The sequence below is a fragment of the Coregonus lavaretus genome, assembly GCF_964263955.1.
Source record: "Coregonus lavaretus genome assembly, chromosome: 14".
NCBI classification, from domain to species: domain Eukaryota; kingdom Metazoa; phylum Chordata; class Actinopteri; order Salmoniformes; family Salmonidae; genus Coregonus; species Coregonus lavaretus.
In genome coordinates, this window is record NC_140001.1 from 34,074,690 (window position 1) to 34,089,532 (window position 14,843).

General features: G+C 46.8%; 1 protein-coding gene across 1 annotated transcript in view; it reads left to right on the top strand.

Moving 5' to 3' along the window:
- Positions 1 to 14,843, top strand: part of LOC311141752 (splicing regulator ARVCF-like) — a 135,798-nt gene that overhangs the window by 38,503 nt on the left and 82,452 nt on the right. The window contains exon 2 of the mRNA XM_084177189.1: positions 10,550 to 10,708. Within this exon, the coding sequence (XP_084033315.1) occupies positions 10,550 to 10,708 (159 nt within the window). The remainder of the gene's footprint in view (positions 1 to 10,549; positions 10,709 to 14,843) is intronic.

The window sequence follows — 14,843 nt, forward strand, 5'->3', positions numbered from 1 at the left end:
TTTGGCTCAGGATCACTCGCCAGAGGAGGGCAGATTAAAGTCCCATTATGCCCGGCTGCATCGTCAGGGCTTTGGCCTTCTCCGTTGTTGCGTGTGTGTGCGTATATTCGTGTGTGTGTGTTTTACCTCCTGTCCCAGTCGCTCTACTGGGCTGTGTGTGTGTGTTGCTAATTTCGCTCTACTGGAACGTGCGTGTATGTGTATATATAGTACCAGTCAAAAGTTTGGACACATACTCATTCAAGGGTTTCTCTTTCGTTTTTTACATTGTAGAATAATAGTGAAGACATCAAAACTATGAAACAACACATATGGAATCATGTAGCAACCAAAAAAGTGTTAAACAAATCAAAATATATTTTATATTTGAGATTCTTCAAATAGCCACCCTTTGCCTTGATGACAGCTTTGCACACTCTTGGCATTCTCTCAACCAGCTTCATGAGGTAGTCACCTGGAATGCATTTCAATTAACAGGTGTGCCTTCTTAAAAGTTAATTTGTGGAATTTATTTCCTTCTTAATTCATTTGAGCCAATCACTTGTGTTGTGACAAGGTGGGGGGGTATACAGAAAAGAGACCTATTTGTTAAAAAGACCAAGTGCCTATCATGGCAAGAACAGCTCAAATAAGCAAAGAGAAACTACAGTCCATCATTACTTTAAGACATGAAGGTCAATCAATATTGAACATTTCTTCAAGTGCAGTCGCAGAAACCATCAAGCGCTATGATGAAACTGGCTCTCATGAGGACCGCCACAGGAAGGGAAGACCCAGAGTTACCTCTGCTGCAGAGGATAAGTTCATTAGAGTTACCAGCCTCAGATTGCAGCCCAAATAAATGCTTCACAGAGTTCAAGTCACAGACACATCTCAACATCAACTGTTCAGAGGGGACTACGTGAATCAGGTCTTCATGGTCGAATTGGTGGAAAGAAACCACTACTAAAGGACACCAATAAGAAGAAGATACCTGCTTGGGCCAAGAAACACGAGTGATGGACATTAGACCGGTGGAAATGTGTCCTTTGGTCTGGAGTCCAAATTTGAGATTTTTGGTTTCAACCGCTGTGTCTTTGTGAGACGCGTGTGGGTAAATGGATGATCTCCGCATGTGTAGTTCCCACCGTAAAGCATGGAGGAGGAGGTGTTATGGTGTGGGGGTGCTTTGCTGGTGACACTGTCTGTGATTTATTTAGAATTCAAGGCACACTTAACCAGCATGGCTACCACAGCATTCTGCAGCGATACGCCATCCCATCAGGTTTGGGCTTAGTGGGACTATCATTTGTTTTTCAACAGGACAATGACCCAACACACCTCCAAGCTGTGTAAGGGCTATTTGACCAAGAAGGAGAGTGATGGAGTGCTGCATCAGATGACTTGGCCTCCACAATCACCTGACCTCAACCCAATTGAGATGGTTTGGGATGAGTCGGACGGCAGAGTGAAGGAAAAGCAGCCAACAAGTGCTCAGCATATGTGGGAACTCCTTCAAGACTGTTGGAAAAGCATTCTAGGTGAAGCTGGTTGAGAGAATGCTGTCATCAAGGCAAAGCGTGACTATTTGAAGGATCTCAAATATAAAATATAATTTGATTTGTTAAACACTTTTTTGGTTACTACATGATTCCATATGTGTTATTTCATAGTTTTGATGTCTTCACTATTATTCTACAATGTAGAAAATAGTACAAATAATAAAGAAAAACCCTTGAATGAGTAGGTGAAAAATCTGTCGATGTGCCCTTAAGCAAGGCACTTAACCCTAATTGCTCATGTAAGTCGCTCTGGATAAGAGCGTCTGCTAAATGACTAAAATGTAAATGTAAATGTAAATGTAGGTGTGTCCAAACTTTTGACTGGTACTGTATGTATATAAACTCAGCAAAAAAATAAACGTCCTCTCACTGTCAACTGCGTTTATTTTCAGCAAACTTAACATGTGTAAATATTTGTATGAACAGAACAAGATTCAACAACAGACATAAACTGAACAAGTTACACAGACATGTGACTAACAGAAATGGAATGTGTCCCTGAACAAAGGGGGGGTCAAAATCAAAAGTAACAGTCAGTATCTGGTTTGGCCACCAGCTGCATTAAGTACTGCAGTGCATCTCCTCCTCATGGACTGCACCAGATTTGCCAGTTCTTGCTGTGAGATGTTACCCCACTCTTCCACCAAGGCACCTGCAAGTTCCCGGACATTTCTGGGGGGAATGGCCCTAGCCCTCACCCTCCGATCCAACGGGTCCCAGACGTGCTCAATGGGATTGAGATCCGGGCTCTTCGCTGGCCATGGCAGAACACTGACATTCCTGTCTTGCAGGAAATCACGCACAGAACGAGCAGTATGGCTGGTGGCATTGTCATGCTGGAGGGTCATGTCAGGATGAGCCTGCAGGAAGGGTACCACATGAGGGAGGAGGATGTCTTCCCTGCAATGACAACAAGCTCAGTCCGATGATGCTGTGACACACCGCCCCAGACCATGACGGACCCTCCACCTCCAAATCGATCCCGCTCCAGAGTACAGGCCTCGGTGTAACGCTCATTCCTTCGACGATAAACGCAAATCCGACCATCACCTCTGGTGAGACAAAACCGCGACTCGTCAGTGAAGAGCATCTTTTGCCAGTCCTGTCTGGTCCAGCAACGGTGGGTTTGTGCCCATTGGCGACGTTGTTGCCGGTGATGTCTGGTGAGGACCTGCCTTACAACAGGCCTACAAGCTCTCAATCCAGCCTCTCTCAGCCTATTGCGGACAGTCTGAGCAATGATGGAGGGTTTGTGCGTTCCTGGTGTAACTCGGGCAGTTGTTGTTGCCATCCTGTACCTGTCCCGCAAGTGTGATGTTTGGATGTACCGATCCTGTGCAGGTGTTGTTACACGTGGTCTGCCACTGCGAGAACAATCAGCTGTCCGTCCTGTCTCCCTGTAGCGCTGTCTTAGGCATCTCACAGTACGGACATTGCAATTTATTGCCCTGGCCACATCTGCAGTCCTCATGCCTCCTTGCAGCATGCCTAAGGCACGTTCACGCAGATGAGCAGGGACCCTGGGCATCTTTCTTTTGGTGTTTTTCAGAGTCAGTAGAAAGGCCTCTTTAGTGTCCTAAGTTTTCATAACTGTGACCTTAATTGCCTACTGTTGTAAGCTGTTAGTGTCTTAACGACCATTCAACAGGTGCATGTTCATTAATTGTTTATGGTTCATTGAACAAGCATGGGAAACAGTGTTTAAACCCTTTACAATGAAGATCTGTGAAGTGATTTGGATTTTTACTAATTATCTTTGAAAGACAGGGTCCTGAAAAAGGGACATTTCTTTTTTTGCTGTTTATATGAGTCGGTGTGTGTGTGTTACCTCATGTCCCAGTCCACTGGTCTGAATGTGTTTGTCTCCACTTCCAGCTCCAAGTCGTCACCAGTCCACCAGTGGGACGCCCCCGTCCAGCCAAAACAGATTAGGTCTGCTCTCCCGTTTGTCTGTTCGGTCCTCCACTTCCTATCATTCCAGTCAATTAGGACCCAGCCGGGCTGCCCCTGCCCTGCCCGTAACTTAGCCGGGGCCTGGCTGGGTGGATGGCTGGGGGGGACTTGGCTCTGGAGCCCTGTTGTGAGGGGCTCAGCCGAGGGAGAGAGTGCTGTGTTGGACCTCTACCATACATTGTCAGCCTGCCACCCTGATTTCTCTTCCTCCTCCTGTTGACTTCCCTGCTGCTGCCTCTCCTCCAGACCTCCTGGCCATTCCACAGCCCTAGTTTTGGCTGGCGTATTCCACCACATTACTGTTTTTTGTTGTTTTGTAACGGGCAGGGTAGTATAATATAATGCATGCTTTCACATCCGTTCCCTCTAAAAACCCTCGTCATGTGACCTGAGTTCGAGTCTGGTGGAGTGGTGCCGAGAGGGCAGCCGGTAGAACAGAAGGGATGATGGGAAATTAGACGACCCAAGGTTACCCAAGTGTTCTTTGCTGGGGGATTAATTGTGTAAGAACCATGTAATGATTGCTGGCAAGGATCCTGACTGAAATCCTGTTACCCATGCTGCACTGGGGCAGGGAAGGAGACCGAGGTCCTGGGGTGGCAAGGTGACACTCATCACAGGTAGTCTTAGCCTGCTAGGAATCAAATGAGCTCTGTCTTTACTTGAGGTACAGTAACTACTCCAAAACTAACCACAGGGCCTCATTATTTCATCAGACACTTGCAAATCTACTGTATAATTCCTTACTAGTGCATACTGAGCAGTTACTGCACAGTAGATGTACGGTATTGGAGTAAGACTGGAGGAATCAATCTTAGTTTTTTTACCTGGGATATTTAGAACAGGGAAGTGTTATACTGTACGGTAGTTTACACAGGAGAACAACTTGAGACATTTCTCATGGGTGATGGATTTTGTTACTCAGTTCTCTTTCTCTTGCAACCCCACTGCAAGGACTTCTGCATCAAACTTATCGTTTCATACATAATTCAAGAGGGAAGATTAACACTGAAGGGCCGCGTTTTAGACCTAGCTACTTGGATCATTGTTCCACTTTTAGTTTCATACTGAAGCATCAAGCACAGAGGCCGCCCTCCTTTCACTCCTCTCTCCCCTCCTCCTCTCCTCCTTACCTCCCCCCTACTCCGCTATCTCCTAGCAGGGACACGCCTGATGGTTGTGTGATGGATGACTCAGGGATTGATAGAGTTAGGAGGCTGCTGTTAATTGAAATCTCCTGTATCTCTACATCTCCCTCCATTGTCCCCACTCACCTCTTTTCTCCTTCACTGTTTCATCCAGAACAACCCAGTTTGGTACATCTTGGGATGATGGGCGAGGTATTGTCTCTATAAGATGTATTACAATGAAATATAATACTCTAACTACTCAGATTCCATATCACTGCAAAACTTTGAAAAGGAAACTGAACAGGATCACATTTACATGCTCAAATAATATTGTTTCTCCACATTTTGTTACATTGTTGTTCACTGTAAACAAAAGTAGATTCATTCATATGTTCATAGTCATATGCAATAGTGTTAAGACTTCTCCCTCTTCTAGACAAGGATGTGTTGTGACCTTGTGTCAATCTGTGGCTGCGTCCCTAATGGCACCCTATTTCCTACATAGTGCACTTTAGACCAGAGCCCTATTGGCACGGATCAAATAAGGTGGATAAGGTCATCATAGGGAATAAGGTGCCATTCAGGACACAGCCAGTGCATGTTGCAGGGGAATTCCCTGACTGACTGACTAGTGGGCTGTGTGGTAGTGACTCAGACCTGCCCGTTTTCACAGGCCTGGATTAGTGGAGCACAGGGCCATCTGATAGGAACCTGTGAAGTCTTTTTTTTTTTATGATCGTCGTTTTGCATCTTGAAAGTCCAATATCTTGAGAACTTGACTACCGACATGCAAAACATTATGGGACTGTATCAACAGTGGACTAATGAAAAAAATGGGAGTTTTCCTTTAACCCAGCCTAGCACACACACACCTGGTGTCAGGAGTTCACCTGTGTGTAAGCATCTCCTCCTCTTAGAGAGCTGTGAGAGGTAAAGCGGGGTATATGGACAGAGCCAGCCCTCTGCTCCATACTGTGAGTCTGATCCGGACAGACTAGGCTGAATAAAGTGCAGGTTTGGCTAAGCCTCCACCTGCCTCGAGGCAAAATCCCTGTCTGTCTGACACTTCAGTCTCTCCTCTCTTTTCCCTTCTCTCTCCAAAGTGGTTTAACACCACCAAAGCCTTTCTCAGAAGTTTCGGTCTTTCACTCTGTGGAGCTGTAGTATGTCATCTGCTGACTTAACTGTAATTGGAGAATTTGCTGTTGGCACCAAAACTATTTAGCGTTGTCTTGTGTTCCTCCCGAGCTGTGATCTTGTTCAATGTGTGGAATCCTATGGTTCATTAAGTACACAGTAATATACAGTGCATTCGGAAAGTATTCAGACCCCTTGACTTTTTCCACATTTTGTTAGGTAAATTCTCATCAATCTACACACAATACCCCATGATGAAAAAACAAGGTTTTAGAAATGTTTGCAAATGTATTACAAATAAAAAATGGAAATATCACATTTACATAAGTATTCAGACCCTTTACTCAGTACTTTGTTGACGTACCTTTGGCAGCGATTACAGCCTTGAGTCTTCTTGGGTATGATGCTACAAGCTTGGCACATCTGTATTTGGGGAGTTTCTCCCATTCTTCTCTGCAGATCCTCTCAAGCTCTTTCAGGTTGGATGGGGAGCATCGCAGCACAGCTATTTTCAGGTCTCTCCAAAGATGTTCGATCAGGTTAATGTCTGGGCTCTGGCTAGGCCACTCAAGGACATTGCGACTTGTCCTGAAGCCACGACTGCGTTGTCTTGGCTGTGTGCTTAGGGTCGTGGGTTGAGACGGCGGGAGTGTGGGGAGAGAGAGGGGGAGGTGAAGATGGGGAGGCAGGGAGTGGGGGTGGGAGGTAGTGGGGAAGCCAGGCAGAGTGGGGGAGAGGGATGAAGGGAGTGGGGGAGAGGGAGTGGGGGAGAGGGATGGAGGGAATGGAGGCGGAAGGGAAAGGGATGGAGGTAGGGGGGAGTGGGGGAGGGAGAGTGATGGGGGAGGGAGGCAGGGAATGGGGAGAGAAGGAGTGAGTGGGGGAGAGAGGGCGGGAGTGGGGAGAGGGATGGATGGAGTGGGGGAGATAGGGAGGTAGTGGGGAGAGGGGAGAGGGGGGAGGCAGGGAGTGGGGGAGATGGGGAGGCAGGGAGTGAGTAGGGAGGGATTGAGTGGGGGATAAGGCGTGGGCGGGGGAGAGGGATGGATGGATGGATGGAGTGGGGAGAGATTGAGTGAGTGAGTGAGTGGAGGGGAGAGAGAGGGGGAGTGAGTGGAGGAGGGAGTGAGGGGAGAGAGAGAGGGAGGGAGTGAGGGGAGAGAGAGAGGGAGTGAGTGGAGGGGAGAGAGAGAGTGAGGGAGTGGGGAGAGAGAGAGTGAGGGAGTGGAGAGGGAGGGGGGGAGGAGAGGGAGGGAGGGAGTGGGGAGGAGAGGAGAGGGAGGGAGTGAGTGGGGAGAAGAGGAGAGGGAGGGAGTGGAGAGAGGGGAGAGAGGGAGTGGGTTAAGAGAGTGAGGGAATGGTGTTGGGGAGGAAGAGAGTGGGGGAGGGAGGCATTATGCTGGGCTCAAGCAGCCGGTTAGTCAGCTAGTGGGCCTCTGAGGAGTTTTGCTCTAGCCACAGCTCGCTTGTCAGTCTTTAAAGCGGCGGCCTTTGATTACATAGTCCTGTTTTGATGGTATTTTCTGGGGTTCAGGGATGTGGTGTCTAAAGTACAGCCAGGGAGAGCTGTCCTGTCCACTGGCTGGCTAACAAGGCTGAGAGTTCACTGTACACACACGGATGCGCTCTCTCTTGCATGTTTGCACACTTGCAGACACGTCTAAACTCGCACACCATAGTTCAGTCCTCTGGCCAGCCTTCAAGCCTGAGAGCTCCCTGTAGCCCTGTAAAGGTGAAGGGATGTTCAAACTGACAGGTTTGGCCCACATCAGACATACTTTACTGTGTGTACCTGCTCACACACACATGCACTGAGATGGGGACAATTCTTATCAAAGCAGGTTTTTGGTCTCGTCCTACACAAAGAACATTACATCAAATTGAAAGGTGAATAAACACTGTTCTGAGGACTGTTACAAAGAGATCTTTCATCCCACACTACTTGATTAACCAAAGGTCAATTGCTTTTTCAAACGTCCAACAGTTGACTGAGAAAATCGCTCTCTGTACCTCAGCTATTCTTCCCAGTCATTAGTCCCAATAATGGAGAGCTGACACACTGCTCCTAGGTAAATTACTTAACATACAATTTACTACACTAATTGACTCTACTGCTGTGACGAGGAGAGTAGAAACTTTATTTGACTTCGTCCCTGAAAACGATATCCAGATGCCCCCACCCCCTCCCACAAACCTAACAGCCCGGCCCGTAGGATTAGGGAGGAAAAGATCCCCAACATGAAAGCGGAGTCTTCTGACTGATCAGCAAGACGGATGGGCAGCAGATCAATCAGGTCTCAGTGAGGCAGAGGGACTTTGAAGCAGCTAGCAAACACTGCTTGGCTAATCAATGAAGAACTGCCCGCTTGTTAGCACCTTCAAAGACTCATAGAAAACAAACAGTCCCTCTGGCATCATCAACTCCATGTCTGCCTCACCCAGCCCTCCCTCCACTCCACTCTGCTAAACCCACCATGCCACACACAACTCATCTCTCCCTCTTGCTCTTATTCTGGCTTTTGTTCTTTCTCTCACTCTCCTCGCTCTCTCTCTCTCCCTCCGTCTCTCGCACTCTCTCTCCCGCCATGTCTCTCTCGCTCTACTTGGTTGTTGATGATTGCCTGCAAATGGCTTCCTTCCTATTTTCCACATTAAGAGAGTGTACAGTAGTTTGTTGACGTTAATTGTCTTTGAGTATGGAAGCAGGGTGTTGGTACAGTAGTGGATGACCTCATGGAACTTCCTGTGGCAGGAACAGGAAGTTCTTTACATGCACGAAGACCGACGCAATATGAATCAAATGCAATATGCCTGATAGCCCTCTAGGCTTTGGTATCATTGAGAGAGCCTCTAACTCAATTTAAACAAAATTCAACTGCCTCAACTGCCAGGTCTAGAGTACCTCTGTGCTATGGCCACTTCTGACTGGATAAATCAATCTGCCACATCTTCTGATGATGAGAGGATATTGTAACTGTGTATAAATTGCATTGTCAGACCTTGTACAGTCGTGGTCAAAAGTTTTGAGAATGACACAAATATTAATTTTCACAAAGTCTGCTGCCTCAGTTTTTATGATGGCAATTTGCATATACTCCAGAATGTTATGAAGAGTGATCAGATTAATTGCAATTCATTGCAAAGTCCCTCTGCCATGAAAATGAACTTAATCCCCAAAAGATATTTCCACTGCATTTCAGCCCTGCCACAAAAGGACCAGTTGACATCATGTCAGTGATTCTCTCGTTAACACAGGTGAGAGTGTTGACGAGGACAAGGCTGGAGATCACTCAGTCATGCTGATTGAGGTAGAATAACAGACTGGAAGCTTTAAAAGGAGGGTGGTGCTTGAAATCATTGTTATTCCTCTGTTAACCATGGTTACCTGCAAGGAAACATGTGCCATCATCATTGCTTTGCACAAAAAGGGCTTCACAGGCAAGGATATTGCTGCTAGTAAGATTGCACCTAAATCAACCATTTATCGGATCATCAAGAACTTCAAGGAGAGAGGTTCAATTGTTGTGAAGGAGGCTTCAGGGCGCCCAAGAAACTCCAGCAAGCGCCAGGACTGTCTCCTAAAGTTGATTCAGCTGCGGGATCAGGGCACCACCAGTGCAGAGCTTGCTCAGGAATGGCAGCAGGCATGTGTGAGTGCATCTGCACGCACAGTGAGGCGAAGACTTTTGGAGGATGGCCTGGTGTCAAGAAGGGCAGCGAGGAAGCAACTTCTCTCCAGGAAAAACATCAGGGACAGACTGATATTCTGCAAAAGGTACAGGGATTGGACTGCTGAGGACTGGGGTAAAGTCATTTTCTCTGATGAATCCCCTTTCCGATTGTTTGGGGCATCCGGAAAAAAGCTTGTCTGGAGAAGACAAGGTGAGCGCTACCATCAGTCCTGTGTCATACCAACAGTAAAGCATCCTGAGACCATTCATGTGTGGGGTTGCTTCTCAGCGAAGGGAGTGGGCTCACTCACAATTTTGCCTAAGAACACAGCCATGAATAAAGAATGGTACCAACACATCCTCCAAGAGCAACTTCTCCCAACCATCCAAGAACAGTTTGGTGACGAACAATGCCTTTTCCAGCATGATGGAGCACCTTGCCATAAGGCAAAAGTGATAACTAAGTGTCTCGGGGAACAAAACATCGACATTTTGGGTCCATGGCCAGGAAACTCCCCAGACCTTAATCCCATTGAGAACTTGTGATCAATCCTCAAGAGGCGGGTGGACAAACAAAAACCCTCAAATTCGGACAAACTCCAAGCATTGATTATGCAAGAATGGGCTGCCATCAGTCAGGATGTGGCCCAGAAGTTAATTGACAGTATGCCAGGGCAGATTGCAGAGGTCTTGAAAAAGAAGGGTCAACACTGCAAATATTGACTCTTTGTGTAAACTTAATGTAATTGTCAATAAAAGCCTTTGACACTTATTGAATGCTTGTAATTACACTTCAGTATACCATAGTAACATCTGACAAAAATATCTAAAAACACTGAAGCAGCAAACTTTGTGAAGACCAATACTTGTGTCATTCTCAAAACCTTTGACCACGACTGTCCAGACTACATATAGCATACCCCTGGTGGTTACAGATCCGCTATCAGTCCTCCTCATCTATCTGTCCCTCTGTCTCTCTCCCTTTCTCATTTCCGACTGTGCTATCAATAAAAAATGCCCAAAGTGATCGGCACACAGATCTCCTTGAAAAAACATACGTTTGTATATTATGTCCACTAATGTCCTCTCCTTCATTCCCTCCTCACTCTCTCTCCAGGAGCAGAGCCCCAGTAACCAGACATCTCTGGCCATGATGCAGGAGCCCCAGGAGATGGTGGAGGAGACAGTCACCATCGAGGAGGACCCTGGCACACCCACCTCCCACGTGTCTGTGGTCACCTCCGACGACGGCACCACGCGACGCACAGAAACCAAGGTACTGGGGGAAGCAACGTTGTCACACATCACATCACTTTAGGTAGTAGGTACCTAGGTGCTGGAGGAGAAGAAACTCAAGGCCCACACACTATATTGAAACGTTTTAATGCAACAAATTGTTTGGGGTTCTTACAACCCTGTGAAATGTATGTAGCAGGTTGCTGCAGTAAAACAGCATGATAACTGTTTTATGATAACTCGGCAGCCAAAAGTTAAGGTCTCTAAGGCCTGTAATCCTTTAGCCAGATGCCCAGATTTTGTCTTACAATTTGGTTACTGTTTCAGTGTTGCTCCTACAGTATTTTGTGTTGCGGGTTCTTTTATCTTGATTCCCCTCTATTGTGTTTTGTTGTTTCTATATAAGGATATGTCAACTAACCTGAAGGTGAGTTGGAAAAATGTCCCCCCTCATCACTTTACTATCAACTCACGACACCATTTTGTGTGTGTCCATGTCAGCCACACGCGACCACACCCCTCTGTCTCTCTTACCGCATCACAGCCAACCCAACGCTCCACAGCTCCAGTATTGTTACTCTTACTGTCCTTCCTAAACATAGCTCACAGCTTTCACCCTTCAGTCAGGCCTGTTCCACGCCATGCACACTACTGCTCCAGACAGTGTCTCAGTGCAGCGTCCTTCCGGATGGAATGGGGCTTCCAAAATGGCACCATATTCTATAGAGCTCTGGTCAAAAATAGTGCACTACATAGGGAGTAGGGTGCAATTTGGGACGCAACCTGGGTAGAGCAGAGGTTTTCTTTTCTGAATGTCTGGTTGTCTAGTGAGGGACCCTAGGGAGGGACCCTAGGTAGAGCTGCTGGCACACTACAGACACTACAGAGTCTGGAATTAAACTGCCCAGCGAATCCTTCTGTTTCACTGTGTGTGCTGCTATCCTATTGTAGGGGATTGGACACATGTACACTAACGTGAACAGGCACACACACACACACACACACACACACACACACACACACACAGCTAAATACAACATTAATCAAGGGCTTGGGTTTTGAGGGAGGGAGGGTCACTGATGTTAAGGACACAATTCCATAGGGATGAGAGAGAGGATGCTTTTTGGAAGTCATTTTGAGGGGAAGAAGCAGATTAAAAGACGGTTTTGACCGTTCCTTTATAATTGGTGTCAAATTGATTGGCCAGCCAGCTTGTGATGGAAGCCTGCATACGTGACATTTCCAGACTCTCATCCCTCTCTCTCTATTGCGTTCTCTCCCTCTCTTACTCTCTCTCTTACTCTCTCTCAGCCCTCTCTCTCTCTCTCTCACTCTCTTTTTCTTATCTGTTGAATTGATGTATTATTGGGTTCCTTTGAACAGGAGGCTCCAGCTGGCTACTTACTGCTAATGTATCCCCTCCAAGCACAGTGAGATGAAACACGAGGATTTCACACTATCGCTTTTGGGAAAAAAACATGTTTTTTAATGCTAAACACATTTGCAAACAAGGCAAGCAGCAGTATAAGCAGCAGCAGTATCGGTAGCCAGCCACCACACTGAAACAGACCAAAACAAGACCTGTTAATGTGGAGTGGCGTTAGCCGCTTAAAGGCTATCTAACCGTTCCAGCTGTAAAGGAGAGAGTCAGTCAACTGGCTGGCTAGTATGTGGTACAAGCTAACTGGTGAGAAGGGAAGGCACTGCATCGCACGCACACACGCACGCACGCACGAAGGGAAGGGGCTTCACCATGTCCATCCTCCATCTCCCTCCCAACACACTGTGCTTTTCTGTGGACATGGTCCAGCTCCTCTCTGGCTAAATGGTGAATGTTGGGTGAAATACTCACTTTTTATTTACCTCCTTTAAAACAGTGTATCAAAAGCAGCAGCATTCCTTCCGTGTCCTGTGGATGGAAGTTAATGAGGGTTAAGGCACGCCATATAAACTCATACAACACAACAGGCCTTAATACACAACAGCACACAGGAGGGAGAAAGGTTTGAATGGAAAGAACGAAAGCCAGTCGATACAAAATGCTAAACAGTAGCTTAAGTCAATTTGATGTGCTGTTTTTACATTGTCATTGTTTTGGTGCTATTTTATTCCTATGTTGTTGTTGAATGGGTTGAATCAACAGGCTAGTCCATGTAACATGTATGTTTGTGACGAGGTGTGAATGAAGGAGTCAGGCGCAGGAGGTAAAATACCGAAGTCCAGAGTTTAATCCGTTTGCATAAATCAAACGCCCCAAGCGTCAAACGACACTGTACAAGGGAAAACATCCACCTTGGCAACACAGTGAAATGTAGCTCAACCGAGCTACACGCTCTCACAACAAAACAATCACTCACAAAGACAAGGGGAACAGAGGGAACACTTATACACATACTAATTAGGGGAATGAGCACCAGGTGTGTGTGTGATTGACAAGACAAGACAAGACAAGTGGAGTGATGAGAATGGGATCGGCAGTAGCTAGTACTCCGGTGACGACGAACGCCGAAGCCTGCCCGAACCAGGAGGGGGGGCAGCCTTGGTGGAAGTCGTGACAATGTTCAGACAACTGCCAATGTGATGCCCGGTACTACTTATTGACCACCTCCGCCATCAACACTTTCCCATAGGTGACCAAGGTGATCAAAACCATCACCCGCCGCACTTACCTGCCAGTGACCATCACCGAGACGCAGGTGGTGCCAGAAGGTTCCATCACCACGCAGTCCAAACCCAGCACCCCGGTGCCCACCCATTCTCCCACCCCATCACAGACAGACACAGTAAAGAACCCAAAGGCTTTTTTTTGGCTTGAAGTGAACTCCTAACCCCTCCTGCTCGTATCTCGCTAAACCTCCTTAACTGTTCCCACTAACTCCCAGGCAGCTGGTGTGTCCGTTTGAGCTCTCTGTCTATAAAAGCAAAGATCGTGAAAGTGTTACAGCACTATAAAGACTGAGTGGGATGCCTGCCCTCCCTCCCCTTTAACAGCCTAACAGTTGGTAAACATAGGCCCCAGTTTGACTGCAGACACCTTTCATTAGAGCAAGGGAGCGCATTGCCTTAGCCACATGGCCCTGACAAACACATACAGACGCACAAACACACACACCAGCGTTTAGAGATTCTCTTTTAGCCTGTTTACAGTGGTCTATATGGGCCTTTTCTGTAGCCCTCTCTGACGCACTATCCCCAGCCATAGTTATGCTTGTTTAGCGTGTTGTGATCTATAGCGGATCAGAATTCTGTTTGAAACCTGTCTTCTAAAGAGCGAAGGCTCTTTAGAAGTCATGTTAGTACAAAAACATAGTGTTTGTCTAGGCTTCTCTCCCTGGCTGAGTTGGAAGACGGGCTCGTGCAAGATGGAGGGAGTTTGGGCCACTGCAGATTTTTAGCCTGTGGTGGATATACAGTATTAGGACCAGAATCAGGATTGAAGAACACTGCTGTATAGTTACGGGTAGTGGTCCTCAACCCCAGATCTAAGAGATAATCTCCAAACGTCAGCACAGTGTAGGAGGCATCAGGTCCTTTTGAGTGAAGAGACCCCGTCCCACCCTGCACCAATTACAATCACCACCTCCATTTGAAATGAATGGCAATAAAAGTCCCCTAATCAAGCAGCTGAGAAGAGAAAGTCAGCCTGTTATTTCAAGGCCAGCGGTGCGCTCAGGCTCAAGCTGTTTCATTAAGTTTAGAATCAGACAAAGGCTTTATTTTTAACATGAAAGGGATGATTCTGTGCGAGTTACACTCGAAGGGAGGGGAGCAGCTCTGCCAGCGTAGTGTGAAGTAGCAAACCGATGGATGGCAATGAAGGGTGGTCTTTAGATGTTACAGATGCACCATAATTATTCACTAACATGACTGGAAATAGACCGTTTCTTGACCGGTTTGAATTTAAAATACCTCACAGTTGGGAAAAGGGACAGGGTGTGAGCAAACTAAAGGCTTTGTGAAAATGGGATCAAGATTTCATTTCTCCACACTGTTCTCAAATGTAATGATTGTGAATGTTTACCATTTATGATTCACATTTTGAGACGTTTAATACCTTATTGAGGTTCCTAGTTGTTATTTCATGCCTTTGCTTAAAATCCAGTCGAGTGGAAGTGGACACTCTCCGTGCACCTTGTCAGGCACAACACAAATCGCATCAGACATGGGGCCCCTTC